Source organism: Melozone crissalis, unplaced genomic scaffold (genome assembly GCF_028551555.1).
Source record: "Melozone crissalis strain CALT ecotype California unplaced genomic scaffold, PUWL_Pcris_2 ptg000048l_1, whole genome shotgun sequence".
NCBI classification, from domain to species: Eukaryota; Metazoa; Chordata; class Aves; order Passeriformes; family Passerellidae; genus Melozone; species Melozone crissalis.
This window is the reverse complement of record NW_026535826.1, coordinates 70311-88264: the sequence shown is the minus strand read 5'-3', so window position 1 is coordinate 88264 and position 17954 is coordinate 70311. Positions and strand designations below refer to the sequence as shown.

The window sequence follows — 17954 nt, the reverse complement described above, 5'->3', positions numbered from 1 at the left end:
ATTAAAATCACCCCAAGTCCGAGCACATAATGAGCTGAGGTTGGTCAATGCCTCTCTCAGTTCTCTACCTGTTTTTAGCTTTCAGGAGTTATACCTTTTTTTTCAGACATCATCTTTGGTAGATGTTCATTTCCCTCACCTTTCTTGTAAATCAAGTGCAGTTACAAAAAAGTGTTTTTTTTTTTTTTTCCTTTTCTTTTTCGTTACTTAAATTAACCAAAAAAATATAAAGTCTGAATTTACCTAAAGTTTAGCGACTCCTCCTTTTTATCGGTTATATTTTCCATCCTTGAAATGGTGAGCTATTTTCCTTCCAATTCCTACTGAGAGGGAAATAAAGGTTTTTTTTTTTTTTTTTTCTTTTTCTGGCCAAGCCAGTCCAACAAAACAACAACAACAACAACACAAAAAACAAGGAGTGGTTTGTGAGTCAGGCACTGCTGAATGTGACCCCTTGGGGACAGTGCCACACGTGTCCCAGCCCCTCAGCAGAGAGGAAAAAACGTCACTGGGCAGAAAGAGCAGTGCTGGAACAATGCACTTGGCTTGTTTGGAAAAGCCCTCAAATCTGAGATCTGGGCACTTCTGGAACGCCAAACCCAGAGGTGCAGCGGGCGCAGCAAGGATGAGAATGGGTTTTGTCACATGGTGCCACACGTGCCCCACATGGTGCCACAGGTGTGCCCCGGTGCTGCTGCAGTGTCTGTGCTGTCTCAGGCTGCAGGAGCAGCCCCCAGGCCTGCCTGCAGCCCTGCAGCAGGATGTGCCCCTATGTCAGGATGCTGGAGATGAACTCGTTGAAGCGCTTCGAGTACTGCTCCGGGTTCACCGTGGAGATCTCTGCCCCGGCCTGCAGAGAGACAGCGGGTCAGAAGGTAGCGGGGGGTCAAGGAGGGGTCAGGAAAGGGTCAGAGGGGTAGGGAGGGGGCAGCTGCACAGCCCCTCTGTGGGGGAGGACCCACGGCTAAGGGAAAACCCAGCAGGTCTGGAGGGAGGACCATTTTCTCCAAGGAAAATGACTTCGCCTCCAGCTGCATGTCCGGTCAGGGCACTGTGAACCTTCATGGCTCACAGGTTTAGGAGCATGAGAGCTCCCAGAGCTGAGTCAGGGAGGGTGAGGAAAGATTTCAGGAAAAAGGTTTTTCAGACAGAGGGGGTCTGAGCACTGGAACAGCTCCCCAGGGAATGGTCTGGCCTCAGGGCTGCCAGGGTGGGATTTGGAGTCTGTGATGGGTCCCCTCCACCCCAGCACATTCCAGCATTCCACACAAACTCCCCGGGGTGCTGGCTGGGCTGGACTCCTCCTTAAAGATAATTCCAACCTCAGCAACGCCCTGATTCCATGTCCTGCTAGCCTGGGCTTTCCCAAGCCCTGCTGGGAGCCCAGGGGGACTGCCAGGACACAGAGGTGACCCAGGGGTGTCACCCTTCATGCAGTCCATCCCTCCAGCACCTCCCAAATTGGGATGAAAATACAAATTACCCCAATCAAGCAGAGGGAAAACCTAACCCTGAGGCGATATGGAGGGAAGTGTTAACCCCGGGGCTGGAGAATTCCCACCCTGGCAGGAAGATCAGTGCTGGGGACACCTTCCACCCCAGGAGATGCTGCAGAGCAGAAGCCCCAGATCCAAGAGTCCCCCTGGGCCAGGCTCACCCCATGTTTCACTGTCTTGGCAGCGTGTGCAGCTTTCTTCTTGGTGTCGTAGGGTGTGAGGATGTCGATGATGGCCATGAAATAAACCTCCTTCCTGGGGGCACCTGGGGGCACGGCAGGGGCTCAGTCCCCTGGGAACAGTCAACTGCACCCCCTCCTCCAAAAAAACCCCTGGGCACATCCAGCTTCATCCCCCTCCTCCAAAAACACCCCCTTCCAGCCAACACAAGGGACTGCCCAGCAAAGCAGGGACAGTCCTCCTGTCTCCTGGACTCCACCTTAAAGGTCTTTTCCAACCTCAGCAATGAGCTGATTCCTTGTCCTGCTAGGCTGGGCTTTTCCCAAGGCCAGCTGGAAAGCTCAGGGTGGCTGCCAGGACACAGGAATGGCCTCAGGGGTGTCACCCTGGCTGCCAGGACTGAACCACCTCACTTAGCCTGGGACACCTCCCCTTTCCCTGCCCTCCATCCTTCCTCCACAGTTCTCTCAACCCTCCCTGCCCTCCATCCTTCCTCCATAGTTCATTCACATCCTCTCTACCTTCCACAGCTCCATCACACCTTCTTTGCCCTCCCCAGCTCCCCACACTCACTGTCGTGGCTCTTCATGGCATACACATCCACGGAGGGGTCGAACTCCCCGGGTCCGAAGAACCGGGGGTAGTTGAGGAGGTTGCCGGGGCTGTCGGGGGGGGTCCCATAGGAGGAGATGGGGTTCCCCCCCAGCCCATCATTCTCACACTCCTCATCCTCTGCCCGCTCCTCCACCTCCATCTCCTCCTGTTCGGCCCGGTCCACATCGTGGATGCCTACCAGCAGACTGTAATCCATGATCTTCAGCTGGGCTAAAAACTGGGAGAGAGGCAGCAGTGAGAGCTGACACCCACACGGGGTGGGGGAGGCTCAGCCCTACCCTGCAGTGCCTCCCTAGGGCTGGCATTGAGAGCTAAACTCTCCTGAGACTCCAGAGGAGCTGCACAGGCCCCCCGCCCTCAGCAGGACAAGGCTGGTGCAGGAGGAGTCACTCTGCAGCCCTGAGCCAGCAGTGACGATACACGTGGCAGCAGCTCTCTGGCCACAGAGAGTAGCAGACAACTTTCCCAGGCCTTTCTGGGGAAAGGCTGCCAGAAGATTAGAGAAAAGAATGGTAAATAATTCTTATCTTCACTTGTTCCACCGGTTGTTGTGTACTGTTGGCTGGGGGTCTGTACAAATCACAAATGGGGTGGAACTGCTGTGGAACGCCTCTCAAGCTGTTGTATTTTCCAGCATCAGTTTCATTACATGGTTATGACAATGGGAAGATGCCAGCAGTTCACATTTTTGGTAGTAGATGAAGAACTCAATGTAAAAACTTACTTTAAAAGTTTTTTGACCAATCACACAAAGCAAAAGCACATTGACAGTAGTTCTATCCAACCACTATAAGCACACATACCTTTGGTTAAATAATGCCTGCTTATTTTGAATACAATACCTGCTTGTAAGCCTTCCAACACAATGCACAGAGCTCCATTATTAATCTTAGAACTTCCTAACATCTTGCTAGATAGACTTTTCTGAAGCTCAGGGAGTGAGGGGAGACAGAGCAGAGCTGTCCCCCAGGAAATTACCTCCACATCCCGCTTCAGCTTCTCAAGGAAGTTCTTTTTACTGTCTTCTCCAACATGCAGCTTCTGACCCTCATTCAAGAAGTCGTTGTCCTTGAAGGTTGGGAGGTCCTTGGCCTGCAACAAAAAGCCTGAGGTGAAATTCCCCAGCCCGCTGCCAGGGGAGGGCTGGCACATAGGTGTGGCTGCAAAAGCCCTTGCTCAGTCTGGGCTTTTAGGGTGCCCCAAGTCCACTGAGGATGGAAAGGGCATCAGGCAGAGCACAGGAAGTGTCAGGGAATCTGTGGGCTCAGCTGGACCTACAGGGAAGCTCGAGGGAGACGTGGAGCAAGTCAGCTTCAAAAACTGCATAGCTGGGCCAGGGATGGTCCAAGCAGCTCCCGGAATTGAAATGAAATTCATGAAATAAATTCACTTTCTTGGTTTCTGGCTGCAGGGGGAAAGCGGTGAAGGCTTGGGGGGAAAAAAAAAACCAAACAAATTTTCTCTTCCTAAAGATTTGAGGAAAGCATTCAAGCCATGGTTTTTTGAAGGATCTGCCTGCAGCAGGCCCTAAGGATTCTGGGCATGTGGGAGAACTTAGAGCCCCTTAGTGCCTCAGGGTTTCAATTCTTTAGTGACACAGGAGGGTGGGGTGTCTCTGTGAGCTCACATGAACCACCCAACTGCATGGGTCAAGGAGTTATCAGGGGGTTTAGGGCAAATGGGAGTTCCTTGGCTGCTGGCTGGCATCTTTTAGGGCAGGCTGGAGCAGACTCCAACCCTGAAAATCCTACCTGCAGAACATGGACCAGCACGGGGCACTGCTGGGATTTCCACAGGGATTACAAGGCAGCAGCATAGAAGTCCTGCAGGGGAAGGAAGCTTAGCCCTAAATTCCCCCACTCAAGCCAGTTTTAGGAATGTGCCAAGGATCTAGTTTATAAATCTTCTGGTGGAAGATCTACCCCTGACCTGCCTGGGGTTGGTAGCTAGGGTGCTGTGAGGAAACCCTTCCTCAGGGACAGCACTGCCCTCAGGTGGGGGTTGGTTCTGCTGGGACTGTCCCCCAGCCCTGGTAGTGCCACCAGAACACAGTAGAGCAGGCAGAGCCAGCTCCCTCCCAGCCTGAAAGGGGGGACAGAGACAGGGGGAACTCAGGGCCTGAGGAACCTCCCCTGCTCAATACCCCAGGAAAAGGAAATGGAAAAGGGAACTCAGTTGGATCTGTCTGCTTCCAAGCACCAGGAGAAAGGAAAGGCTGGCCAGGGATGCCTCCATACCTTCTCTTTATCACTTGCTTCCCTGGATACTGTTGAGCCCTAATAAAGAAAAAAAAAAAAAAAGAAAATATCATTACTGCACTCTGGGTCACACTCTCAATGGACCAACATTGAACCTCCATGCACAGCCCCCCTTAGACCTGATCCCCTGAGCAGACCCCAAAGCCTGGAACCCTGACAAGGCGAGTTCCAAGTCCAACCCCCAGAGTTCTGATACCTCAGGTTTTAGTTTTTATATTTTTCAGATTTTGTTATGCTTTAGTGTGTGGGTCTGTGCTCCATATTATGGGATGGTAAGCTCTCTTCACAGAGCAGGGAGACAAAAGAATTCCTTCTCCATTCTGTAACTCTGCCTGGCCTCTGCTGTAGGTCAGGCTGGATAAGGCCTCACCCCAGCCCCCCAGGGCCTCACCTTCAGGTCGTACTTCCTGTGCACGGTCAGCCTGTGGCTGAAGACGTTTCTGGTGACCACCATGTAGGTCTCCACGCCGTCCACGGTGAGCCGGTACATGCCCAGGAACTGGGGCAGCAGTGTGTTCCCATGGCACTCCACAATGAACTGGGGGACAGCAGGGAAGGACAGAGCTCTGTCACACAAAGCCCAGCTCTGACAGGACACAAACTCACTGAGGTGCTGCAGCCAAGGCACCCATGGGAAAGGAAAGCAGGATTGGAACAGCTCCTGGGGTCTCCAGGAAAGGAGTGAGGATGTGAGAATCCCATTCCCTGAGCAAGCTGCTCCAGGGAGTGCCAGCCTGCCCATGGCAGGGAGCTGGGACATCTCTAAGGCATTTCTCAATCCTGGGATTCTGTGACTCTGTGTATGGAGCTGGGAGATCTCCAAGGCTCCTCCCAATCCTGGGATCCTGTGATCCTGTGTGTGTCCAGCCTGCTGTGACAGGCAGGTGTGCACTGGCACTGCCCGGCTTCACTTCTCGTGGTTACCTCGCTGTGCCTGGAACTCAGGGCCTGTTAAACACCCCCTGCTCGGAACCCCTGCAGAGCAGATGGGCTGGAAACCAGCACCTGGACCAGGACATTTCAAGCTGTCCCACTGTGACCCCACTTCCCTCCAGCCTCTCTGGAAGGTCTGAGGCAACAAATGAGGAGCCTGTTTGCAGCTCTGATCTACCAGGGATCTATAATTTATTGACACAAGGGCCAGGATGAGCTGGGAAGGGGCTCAGCACCACAAACAGCTGCTGGGTTGTCCCTCAGACTTTTGTCCCTCAGACCCTAAAGACCATTTTTCCCACAAAACCTGCATTCAAGCTCTGCCAGCTGTGAATCCAAGCTTCGGACCCCGAGCAGATCCCCAGGTGCGCACGGGGGGCTCCAGACTCACCGTACCTGGTGGTACTTCTTGAGGATGTTGTGCATCTCTGCCACGTCCTCGCTGGACACGGCCTTGATGACAAACCTCCTGTCGTAGGTGGTGAGGAAGCGCGCGCCGCAGCGGCCCTGGCTGTCGCTGTTCACCGGGGCGCTGCGTGTCACCGAGTTCTGGGGGACAGACATGGTGTGGGGATGGTGCCAGGAGCTGTCACCTCCCTCAGCAGCAGGGTCAGCCCCACAGGAACCCCTGAGCAGCTCTGGGAAGCGGGGCCAGCCCCACAGGACCAGCTCAACCATCCACTCTGGCTGTGAACTCCAGATTTGGTGCTGCTGAGGGTAAAATCCAATTGTTTAAAAGTCTGGACGTATTTTTAGGGCTTCCAGATGGCCCTCTGATTTGCTGGCAGGTTTTACTCCAACACCTGGGGTGTGTTTTTGGAAGGTGTTTTTTACAGAAGGTTTTTTACAGGTGTAGGATACATAGGCCAAGAGCTCTCAGCATTTCCTCTCAGGGATTTAAGAACAGTCAGGATATTCCTAAGGCTTAAGGAAAACCAGACCAAAACAAACTGAAATTCCCCTCAAAAAGCAGCTTAGTCTGGCCAAAACCTCAGTGTTTGGGGATTCTTCACAGGTCATCCTGCATCAAAAGCCACCCTCAGGCTCTGCTATTCTTACTCCTGGACATACAAGATGAGTATAAATAGCTTGGTTGTTCTTCTGACAACCAGCAGCATCTGCCTTTAGATCCCTGTCTCCACCCATAGCAACCAGACAGTGCAGCAGGGCTGGAAAATCCCAGGAAAACAGCAGAGCAGGGATCAATTCCCTGAGTCACAACACCAGCTCTTTGTTCTAATGCCTCTCCCCAGGTAGCAGGGCCTGCTGCGAGCTTCTCCCTCAGCCCCAGTCACTGCTGCTCACACCTCGAACTGTCACCTGTCCCCTGTCTGTCCTCTCCACCTGCCCACAAGTCATTTTATCAACCAGCAACCGCTCATCAGCATTTCCTGTTGGGGAGGGCTATGAAACACAGCAGCACCAACACTGGTCCTTAAGTTTTCCAGCATTTCTGCGCTGGACATTGTGTTTCAGGCTGGATTATTTAGTTTTTTTAGGTGGCAGTGGCACTGCCGTGTCCCCCTTGCTCAGCTCTGGCAGCAGAGGGAGCCTGCAGCAGAGCCTGCTCCGAGAGAGAGATTTACCACGTCATGCTGCAAGTGAGCCTAGAGGTTTCCTTTCAGAATGAAGCATTTAAAGCTTGTAAAACTTTAATGAAGCAGGGGAAAAACTCTGCTGCTGCCAACAGCTTTAGAGAGCATCAGGAAAATAAAGGCAAACAGAAAAATCCCCTTTGCTGCTTGCTGACATTTGCAAAGGGGTCTGTGCCAGGCAGTTTAATCAGCCCTCATGTCAAAACCACAGAGCTTTTCTTCTGGAGCTGGGAAGCAGAAATCGTGACCACACAGAGCATTACCAAACTCACAGCCTTCAGCTCCCTTCCTGTCACTCCCACTTTTCCCACAGTTGGGGTGTTAAGTTCAGCCTCCTGGCTCTGTTCCCACTCGAACCATCACACTTTACCCACCTGAATTTAGCTCAATTAACATTTTCTGTCCCAGCTGAACAGAAAACACTTTCAAAAAAGCCAAAGCAGCCCAGAGATGGGGTAAGCAATTCCTCAGAACAAGACGGGGAGTGTAAATGATGAACTACAGAGAGTGTGGGTCACATCTGGGGAGGGTGTCATCACAAAGGGCTGTGACACGTGCACAGGGGGAGGCAGTGTGGGACCAGCCCTGCTCCAGCTGCTCTCTCCACCAGGCAGGGAGCATGTGGAGGGAACAGGGAGGCTGCAGCACTCCCCCACGTGCCTCTGCAGTCAGTGTTCCAGGGGATGCCCCTGGCACTGTTCCCGCTCTGTCACCACTTGCTGGGGACACTCCAGCTCCCTGACACCCAGCCTGCTCAGGGCTACGTGGCCACCACTGCCCCGCTGGCCCTGCGCCGTGTGATCTCCCAGCCCTGAGCTGCCCCTGCTGCCCAGGGCTGGCCTCCCTGGCCCTGCTCCGGGTGATCTCCCAACCCTGAGCTGCCTCTGCTCAGCTCCTTGTGCTCAGGGCTCAGAGCTGGCTGAGGAAGGGTGGCCCTGCTGCAGCAGCCAGAGTTGTGACATCCCCAGAGTCCTAAGAGCTGAGCCCAGCAGTGTTAACAGCAGACTCCTCTCCAAGAAAATCAGCCCCTCTGGCATTAGGGGATGGATCCCAAAGCACGAGTCACCTTGATACACCCAATTCAACAACACACACTTGATTGAGAGCAGCAGATTCATCTGAATCTGTACAAACACTACAGACTCATTTTCCTTGCAGCTATTCCAGGCTGGATCATTGTTATTCTCCACCTCCTGCTGGTCCACAGCCACCTGTGCCCCCATTTCATGCCTTGGGAGCAGGGATCACCATCTCCTCCTACTGCCCTGTGCTTGGCACAGCAAGATGCACTGCACTGCTGTGGTTCTGGTGGAGCCACTCAAACACCAATTATAAACCCAGAAAAGCTGCTGGCAGCAACATATGCAGCATGGTTTCTCTGCCAGGATGGCTGCTTTGTCCTAGAAGAGAAGATAGGGTACCTGGTAGTCCTGGTCATCGATCCCAAATCTCTCCCGGAGGTTCCGGAACACCAGGGGACAATACTCCTTGAATTTGAAGCGGCTGGGCAGGTTCTCCCTAGGGCAGGGCAGAGATGTCAGTAGTGCCACCCAATGCCACGCTGGCTCCCCCTCCCTGCCAGCCCCCCAGGATACCCCAGCCTTGCCCTCGGCAGGGCAGCTCCTTGCTTTGGATGTCCACAAAACCCATCTCTCCCAGGGAACTCTGCAGGATCCTGGCTAACAGGGATGGGATGGGAGTGTGGAGCTCGTGTGGCTGCCAGGGCAACCCTGCCACAGGCAACTCTGAGGGAGCCATCCTGCTTGTGCCCTCCTCGGTGGCTTTGGCACACTGGCACACAGCTGTCCCTGTACATGCTGTCACCACTGTCACAGAGCTGTCCCCGCACACACTGTCCCGGCACACTAGGCAGAGCTGCAGGAGCAGAGGGGCTGGCTTCAGCTCCCACCACAGCACCAGAAGGGTCAAGGCCCCAGAGAGCAGCTCAGCCGCAGCACCCAGGAGTGGGGGGATCAGCTCCAGCCTGGCTCTGCTGCCCCCAGGCACAGACAGGGGACAATGACAGCATTCCCTGTCACTGAGGGAGCTGCATCTGCTCCTCCCACAGCCCTGAACCTGCACAGGGAGAGAAGCAGAGTTTGGTCCTGCTTGGACACAGTGGGAGAATTTGGCAGCTCCTTCTCAATGAGAAACCCAGGCAGTGACAGGTGGAGAGCTCAGATCTTCTCTGGAGGAGAAGGGAGACAGCAGATCCTGCATGTTGGACGTGCCAGGAGAGACAAACTTCCCAATCACCTCCCACTCTGCAAAGCTGATCCCTGTGAAGCTTGGGGAAAACGAAGGATTAATCAGGGAACACTGCAGCCCTGCAGAGCAGGGATAGAGAGAGAACACAGCTCTGAGCACCAGCCACAACCACGACTTCAAAAAAGCTTCCAAAAATGGATTTTTTGGGAAAAGGAGACAGGGGCAACTCCAGAGAGACTCCATGAGCACAGCACAGCTACAGAGCTGCCTCCTGTGAACAGTTTAATCCCTCAAAGGATGCAAACCAACCACCACAGAGTATCTCAGTGACAGACTGACCACACCATGGCCTGTCCAGGGTCTGGGCAGGGTACAGGGCATGGATCCTCCTGGCCGTAGAGCTGGGAACAACCCAGAAGGCCTCCCCGAGGCCAGTTTGCCTCACAGCACAGAGCTCTGACCACAGAGAGGTTGGGAAGCTCCTACTTACTTGTTGAATAGATGATTGTCCACCTTAATCTTACTGTAGGCTTTGAAGTCATCGGGCATTAACATGACGGGGACGGGAACATTGCTGAGCTCATTGATCTGCAAGAGAGAGGAAAGGGAGACTCAAACCCAGGTCCCACTGCCCAGGGGACCTGCAGGGATGTCCAACACCTCAGGGGATGGGTTTGGGGCACTATGACCCATCAGACAGAAACAGCTGGGGAACACTGTGGTGACAGGCCACAGCAGCACCTCGTTCCACAACACGGTCAATCCTCCTGAGACCACCTTTCCCCCTCCACTGACCATCCAAGACACAGCTGAGAACCCAGACAAACCCACAGGCCAAGAACCAGATTTCATGTTTTAACTTAACCACCTCACTGAGAAAATGTTCCAATTTTAATTATTCCTGCTACAAACCAGGATGACCAAAGCCTTTGCTGCAGCCCAGCACAGCTCCCCGTGGATGCTGTTTCCATGCTGGCTGTCTCCTGTTGCTCCCATCCCACCTTCTCTGGAGGGATGAGTCACTCACTAGATTGTTTTTGCTCCTTAGTCATGTGTGGCAGCCACAGGAACACGGGGTAGCAGAAGAATGAATGCTCAGCTACTATTGTACAGGGAGGCTCATACTGCAGCACCCAGTAGTGCCAGCATTAATAATAATAATAATAACAACATAATAATAATAAAGATCCACCTCTGGACTGTGTCTGGCTGCCCTGCTCCAGTCACTGGGAAGACTATGCCAGAATCAAGAAGTTTCTGAGCTGCCTTTTCTGAAGATGGCCTAGTGTCACCTCCCCCAGGGACTCCCCACAGCCCCATCTCACTGAACTCCTGTTAACAGCCTGGATTCAGGAAACAATTCCATTCCAGCTCTGTTCCCATGACTGCTGTGCCAAGCAGGTAGTGCAGGAGAGGGAGGTGGACAACGCTGACACCAGCGGGGGTTGGCTCCAAGTCAGCTCTGGGGGCTGTTCCCAGCACCAAAACCTCCAGCAGGTCAAGTGACTCCCAGCACACTGGGAAAGCTGCTGGAAAACTTCCCTGCTGGCTGGGAGCAGGGGCCAGGCTCAGGAAAAGGATCCAGCTCTGGGATTCCTTGCTCCCTGCGTGCAGCAGGACACACAGCACTGCCCAAAGTGCTGCCACATCCCTGCTGGGCTCTGCAGGGTTCAGCCCCGGGGACGTGCCATGAGCCAATTCCATGCAGCCCATATTTATCCCGCCCTTTCTCCATCGTTACCACGAAAATCCAGACCAGATTTAACACACGTCAGACTGGGAAGAAAGAGACATCCCAGTGACAGGAGGGAAGGTGGCTATTTTCAGAGCCAGCCATCCCACACAACAGACAGAAGCGGGAAGCGAAGCAGCCGCGGCTCCTGGAGGGAGCGGAGCTGCAGCTCTGCAGAGCCCTGCTCTGTAGCACACAGCTGATGCCTTAAGGTTTAGCTTTTATATTTTTCAGATCCTGTGCTAGATTGGGGTATGATTCTGAACTCCATACAGAGTGTAAGCTCTCATCACAGTTTGATCAGATAAAACAATCCTTCCAGGCCTGAGAACCAAAGCCACCATCACAGCCTCAGGCCTGAAAAGTATGAACAGGAATTAATGGGAGAGGGGGAGAGCAAACTGGGGGACTGTGACTTCATTACCTGAAGCTGTAATTGGACAATTAACCCCTGATATCCAAAAAAACTCCTGACTGTCATCCATCTCAGGTGTAGCCTCTGCACTGCCCAAGGTGTATCTGTAAAAGCCTTCAATAAATACCTACTTTATTCTCCAACTCTGTCTAGCCTCTGTTCTAGGTATCCAGCCCAAGGCATCACAGCACTGCCACAAACCCTGTGGGATGTATGGAAAAGGCTGCACAGACGAATGAATGAATAAATAATGGCACATATCCCCCACCGGCAGCATCCCCGAGCAGGGAGAGCCCGACGCCTCCCCGGGTTTGGCTCAATCCTGCACGGAGCCAACCCCTGAGCCAGAGGGGAGGGAAAAGGGAACAGACTCCAGGTGAGGAAGGGATCTCCCAGCTCGCAGCCACTGCAGGGAACTGCATCAGAGTCCCACGCAGAGATTTCCCCTCGGGGAGAGGAGAAAACAACTCATTCTGCACTGAGACAGAGGCGCTGCCTCCAGCCACTAATTATTGCTGTCTGCCAGGAGGGGAAGCCTGACAGCTCCTGCCACAGGCCTGCTCCCATCCCAGCCTGCTCCCAGCCCTCTTCCCGCCGTGGGGAAGGCACAAACAAGCCATTATCAGTTCCTTGCCGAGCGGAGGAAGGGTGCTGACGGCTGAGAGGGAACAGCGATTTGGAGGCTGCCTCCTCGCTGGCAGCAATTCCGACACAAATGTCCTGAGGCCTCGCTGGGTGCCCTCGTTTCTGCAACGGCACAAACCTCAAAGCGAGTGTGGGACCTGTTGCGAGGCTCCTGAGTGGCAGAAATGGTGCACCAGGATAGCTCTGAATCGTTTCAGAGGTGCCATCACTCCTCACAAGATAAAAGAGCCCAAAAAATCCTCCCTGTGGAAGCCTTTCCCCCTTTCCAGCAGAGCTGGCTGGATGCTTTGGGATCTGGCTTTGGAGGAGACAGGGAAAAGGAAGGGGGGTGTGCTGGGCACCAAGATGTGGATGAAGGGCTGGACTGCTCATTTTTAGACCCAGCACTCCCCACCTACCCTCCCCCATGTTAGCTCTGGGCCAGTGGTCACTGGGCCTCTGCTCCTGGCACCAGTCTGGAAGAAAACACAGATTTATTTAGTTTAGTTTTGTTGCTCCATCAGGTTTTTTAAATTTAAATTTTTTGTTGTTTCAGCACTGTGTGCTCCCACAGCAACACCCATGCCTGACACTTTCCCAAGGGAGAGGAACAAAAAGCCCCCACACACCTCGGGAAAGGGATATCCCAACCCCTCCCTTCTCACAGCACAAGCCTCAGCATCCAGCCCCCTTCCCAAGGATTATCCAGCCAAATCCTGAAACACCAGGAGTCCTTCCCAAAGGAAAGCCTGGCCAGCAGCACCTATCACCTCTCCAGAGGGATCCTCTCCTCAGGCTCCTCCTGGGGGAATCTGAGCAGCCTCCTGGAGGGAGCAACGTGACAAACACCAGGCACATGTTTGCTCTCTCACCTTCTCCCCAGGGAGAGGCGTGGAGCAGCAAATTATATATAGCAGAGTGTGTGTGAGTGTGTGTCCCGGGGTATTTATGCTCCAGGAGGCAAGGTCACAGCAAGGTGCATGGCAGGGAGGTGCTCAGCTCCTGGGGAGCACATTCCCAGGGATCTGTGGCCAAAAAGAGGAGGAACTCTGCCTGGAGCAGGATCTCTGGGGCTGTGGGTACCAGGGAGATGCTGGGTGTGGTTCTGGAGGAGACAGGGACAGAGGGCAGAGATGCAGCAGCACCACAAACATATATGGACCCTGACAGGCTGTATTGGGCATCACAGACACTGCAAGGCGCAGGAGCAGCAGGCTGTGCCACACCTCTACCACATCACAGGTCCCCAAAGTGTGGACAGAATGGGTTCTGATCTGCTCTTAAACCCACTTCACTTTGTGGCCCAGCAGTACCACTCAGGATTCTAGGCTGAAGATTTCTCTTCACCACCAAAGCCAATTCCTTTCCCAATAAAAGCCACATCAATATTCTGTGTCATTCAGGGACAGCTGTTGGGAGGAACAGGACAGGCATAATTTTGTTTCAAAACCTGACTGTAGCCTCAAAGTGGCAATTAGCATTAGTAAATTGATGGGAAAATGCGATTTGTTTACTAACAAGATGCAGCTGATGGAGTGTGTGAGCCCACTCTCAGGGATTCTCAGCAACAGGAATTTGCTCAGGAAAATAAAGATACTTTGTTCCCCTCAAAGCTTTCCTATTAGGCATCTCGGTAAGTATTAGTTAAACTTTATTATGGACTGTGGAAGGAGGTGAAAGACACATGGGAAAATCACTTTAGCATGGAGACAAACCCACAGCTGTGGCAAAACTTCACTGCTGCTTAGCACAGAGCAAAAAAAACCCTGTTTTCCATGAATTAGAGCATGATTAATCAGTATCCATGCTAACAACCCCCTGTGCAAAGCGAGGGAAGAGTGAATCTTGCAGTCAATAATTCCTCTGGGGACACCAGGATGCTTTAAGATGGGAAAAAAAAAAGCATCCCCTGGTGAGAGCAAACCCATGTATTCCTGAAAAAAAAGTACTTGGAAAGCTGCTGGAAAGGATTCCTGGCTGCATGACAGGGATCAGGCAGTGCCACTCTCCTGTCCCCAGTCCTGTCAGCCTCAGGGTCACTGGGAAGCATCCATGCTCCCAGTTCTCTCACAGGTGGGCAGAGCTGATGCATCCCTTGGTCCAAAAAAGCTGAGAAATGGGAAAATTCAACAACCAACCCATGGTCATGGCAGTCAGCAGAAATGAGCCCTGTTCTCCTCACTGAACCGCCCAGGAAAATCCTCCTTTGTCCCCCAAAAAGGAAAAGGGCTCCTGGAATGGGGATTTGAACAGGAAAGGGCTCCTGCAATGGGGATTTGAACAGGAAAGGGCTCCTGAATGAGCAGTTGGCAGCCAGGCCCTCGGTCATTCCAGGGGCTGGCACAGCCCTGGCCATATGCTGCTCTTTCCAGAGGTCAATTAGAGCTAGGCTGGGAAGGGAGAGATCCAGGCTGTTCCCACCATGCCAGGAGCAATTTCTGGGATCTGAGTGTTTGATATGTGGCAGATGCTGCTCTGGCAGCACAGAAGGCAAGGCTGCAAAGCAGGGAGCGCCATGCTCCACTCCCAGCACTGCTGTTTCCCTGGAATACTAACAAGCTCTGCTCCTGCTGGCAGTGCTCCTGAGGGCCTGGGAGATGGCTGCTGCTCCAGCCAGGAACTAGAGCCTCTGGAGCTGCCTCGAGCAAGATCCATGCAGCCAACAGATCTCCCTGTTCCCACAAGAACAGGACGTTTGTGCCTTTCCCCTGCCAGAGCCACTGGAATCTTTTGCAGCTTAGGAACTGGCAGCCCTACAGACACAGATCCCAAACACCTCTTTGGGATCCCAGAGCCTTCCATCCCTACAGACACAGATCCTCAATCCCCTCCCTGGGATCCCAGAGCCTTTCATCAGCAGCACCTTACAACTGTTTCCATGGTTCCCAGAGCATCACACAACACTCTGTTCATCTCTCTGGCTGGGAGGTGGCTGCTCCCTTCCAGAACCGTCCCAACTTTCCCATCCTGTGCACATGGATCCATCCAGGGCATGGAAAACACACCTGGAGCACCACACACAGACCCTACCCCCAGGAGCTGCAGCTCCTCTCCCAGTGCCATGACAACAGCAGGAGAAGCTTCCCCAGGAACCATCCCCACATCTGCTGGATTAAGGGTCTAACAGAAAACTCAGAAATCGAGGCTGAGCCATGGTGGCTCCACTTTTACACAAGTTCTCCCCTCCCCTCCGTGGTTTTCTGGTCCAAAATTCAAATTGTTTGCATCATACTACTCCTGTCTGGCCCTGCTCACAGCAGCCCCACCCCAATCCCACCCCTGGCTGGGACCACCAGGACACGGTTACTGAAACGCTCCAAAGTGGTATTCCAGAAGGCAGCTCCTGCTCTTGGGGTACTCCTGGATCCTCTCCAGAGCCAGCCCTGCCTGTGCTCAGCAGCCTCTTTAAGGCTCTTCCAGACTGGGAGAAGGGCCCACGGGGATTTCTGCAGCACATTGCACAAAATGGTTGTTTGTTTGATTTCTCTGTGAAAAAGTTCACCCCATATCCAAACAATTCTGACAGGATCCTCCTGGCACAGCCCCGGGCTTGTGCTGAGAACTGTTTTCCCCTCCTCCCACTGCAAGGATCCCAGGGCAGAACTCCACGGACACAGCCTACAGTCTCCTCACTCACCCATCCCTCCTTGTCCAAAGCAGCCAAATATTAAACAAATTCAAGGATTTCCAACAAAGCTTAAAGGTATTCCCGAAAAGGTATTCCAAACCCCTTAGCTGGAGGCACCTAATTCCAATTCCCACCTAAGCAAGGCACTTGAATCATCTCCCATCCACAGCTGCCACCAAACTCTCACCCCAATGTGGCAGAGAGGTGGAGGGATTTACTGGGAAATCCTAAACGCCTTCCCAAAGGTCAGGAGGTCACAGCTGAACTTTTCTCACCCCCTTTCCCAGCCCCTCAGCTCCTTCCTGGCAGCAATTTCTTCCTAATACACATCCGATATAATCTCATTACCAGCTTAGTGTCAGCTTGCCTTCCTCCCTTTGCCCAAATATCTCACAGACAAATGCTCCCAAAGTTACTCTGTCCTTATCCGGGGCCTCAAATTCCTGCCAGGCTCCTACTGCCCAGACAGCTACAACAAAGAAAAACACACCCCCAGCCCCCCGCAAAAGGCCAATTACCAGCAAGTAAACCGTCACAACGAGGCCACAAATTAAACTCGGAAAAATCCCACAATTTCCATTTCTTCAGGGCTGCTAATGGCACCACTGATCAAAGGCCGATTAAAGTCATTATCCTGCTTCCTGGGCAAGGCTGGGAGCACTTGCAACATCCTTTGCCTCAAAGCCAGCACGGTGCTGAACCACATTTGGAAGCTTTCACTCCAGCCAGGCAGGCCAGGAGGACTTTTTTTTTTTTAATTCTTGATGTGTTATGTGTTTTGGGGAAAAAAAAGAGCCTGAATCCTTTCACTCTCTAGGAAACATTCACTAATCCACTGGAGAAATAGGTGTGTCTGAGCCCTAAAAGTGGATTAATTGAGGAAGGGATGAGGCTTCTGGCTTCTTTGGCCAAGAACGGCACCCAGCAGCCACATCCGAAGATCAATCCTCGTGCCTGCCATCATAAACCCGGGAGAAGTTTCCAGAGAAAAGACAGGGATGGTCTTAGGAATTCCCAAAGGAGGTGGATCAGAACTGAGCCATCACAGACATTCCCAAGGGATCCTCTCACAACTCGGTCCCAGAGGAACTGAGGCCAAGAGGACACGCATGGCCCGAGTCCTGCAATCAAAGGGGACAAACGCGGGCCAAACCCCTCATTTTGGGGGACGGAGACGGGAGACACATTGTCCAATGTTCTCTGGGCTGTGACACAGGGGAATCCCTCACTGGGACAGCCATAGGGACAGTCCTGGTGGACACCCGGGGGTTGGAGCAGGGGGACAGGGCTGTGGGTGCCAAATTCGCATCCACCCCAGTGCCAGAGGGGAGACTGTGCCACAGCAACATCACACAAAAAGGTATCAGTCCCCCTGCCCAGTCCGAGAAAATGGGTGTGGAAAAGGTGTCGGGGTGGGGACACAGGGACGTGCCTGGCAGGGACACCCCGACCTGGGGATCCCCAAACCGCCTGGAGACACAGAGCCAGCAAAAAGGGACCATAGAGCCCAAAGAGGGCTGGATCAGGGCTGGGATGCAAAGGGAAGGCAGGCTGGGATTCAGCGGGGTTGAGAGGGAAAAGGCCCAGACCGAGGGGGAGCGGGGAAGGGTCGGATCTGAGGGAGTCGAGCATTGCTAAGGGGGATGAGAGGGCGAGGCCCCGCTCCCGGGGTGCTCTGAGGGGCGGGGGTTTGGGGTGGGCTGGGGGGCCGCGCCGCTCGCTCTCACCGTGTGGTTCGCCCCCCACATAAGGACGCTGAGCAGCGGCTCCGAGGCCCGGAACAGCTTCACCTTCTGGCACACGAAGTGTTTCTTCTTGGTCTTGGTCTTGCTGGCGCTCAGGGCCGAGCCCACGGCGGCGACGGCTCCCGCCGCCGTCCCCGCGGCCCCCGCGCAGTTCGCGGCCATGGCGGACCCGACCGACCCCCTCCCCGCGCCCCCCTACCAGCGCCTCCGCATGGTTCCGCCCGGCCCGGCTCGCCCCCCCTCCCGCAGTGGTACCGCCCGGCCCCGTCAGCCCCGGCCCCTTAAGCTTTCTCCTCGCCGGCTCTGCCCCCGCCCCCCCCCGCCGCTGCCACGGTGGTTCGGTCCTTGCCCCCCCCCCCCCCCCCCCCCGCCGTGGTTCGCTCCGCCGTGGCCGGCCGAGCCCGCTCCGGCCCCGCGCCGAGGAGGCACCAAGATGGCGCCGGGCTGAGGGGGTGGGGAGCGGGAGGTGCCATGTCCCGCCCGAGCTGGGGGAACGGCGGGAGCTGGCGGCGGGAGCCCCTCGGC

At 54.2% G+C, this 17954-nt stretch overlaps 1 protein-coding gene across 1 annotated transcript; it reads right to left on the bottom strand.

The window, feature by feature from the left end:
- Positions 1–95: 95 nt before the first annotated feature.
- PIP4K2B (phosphatidylinositol-5-phosphate 4-kinase type 2 beta) lies at positions 96–17599 on the bottom strand. The gene is made up of 10 exons (XM_054286471.1): positions 17412–17599; positions 9776–9873; positions 8499–8595; positions 5879–6031; positions 4941–5087; positions 4529–4567; positions 3270–3383; positions 2250–2508; positions 1658–1761; positions 96–850 (listed from the first exon to the last, which is right to left on the bottom strand). Exons 1-10 carry the CDS (start codon positions 17589–17591, stop codon positions 770–772), a joined length of 1272 nt encoding a protein of 423 aa, XP_054142446.1. The 5' UTR covers positions 17592–17599; the 3' UTR covers positions 96–769.
- Between the last annotated feature and the right edge of the window lie 355 nt (positions 17600–17954).

Coding starts and splice junctions, on each gene's coding strand:
- PIP4K2B (XM_054286471.1), bottom strand. CDS start 17,591: ATGGCCGCGAACTGCGCGGGGGCCGCGGGGACGGCGGCGGGAGCCGTC. Junction 9,874..17,411: donor TGTGGGGGGCGAACCACACG/GTGAGAGCGAGC, acceptor TCTCTCTTGCAG/ATCAATGAGCTCAGCAATGT. Junction 6,032..8,498: donor TCGATGACCAGGACTACCAG/GTACCCTATCTT, acceptor TCTGTCCCCCAG/AACTCGGTGACACGCAGCGC.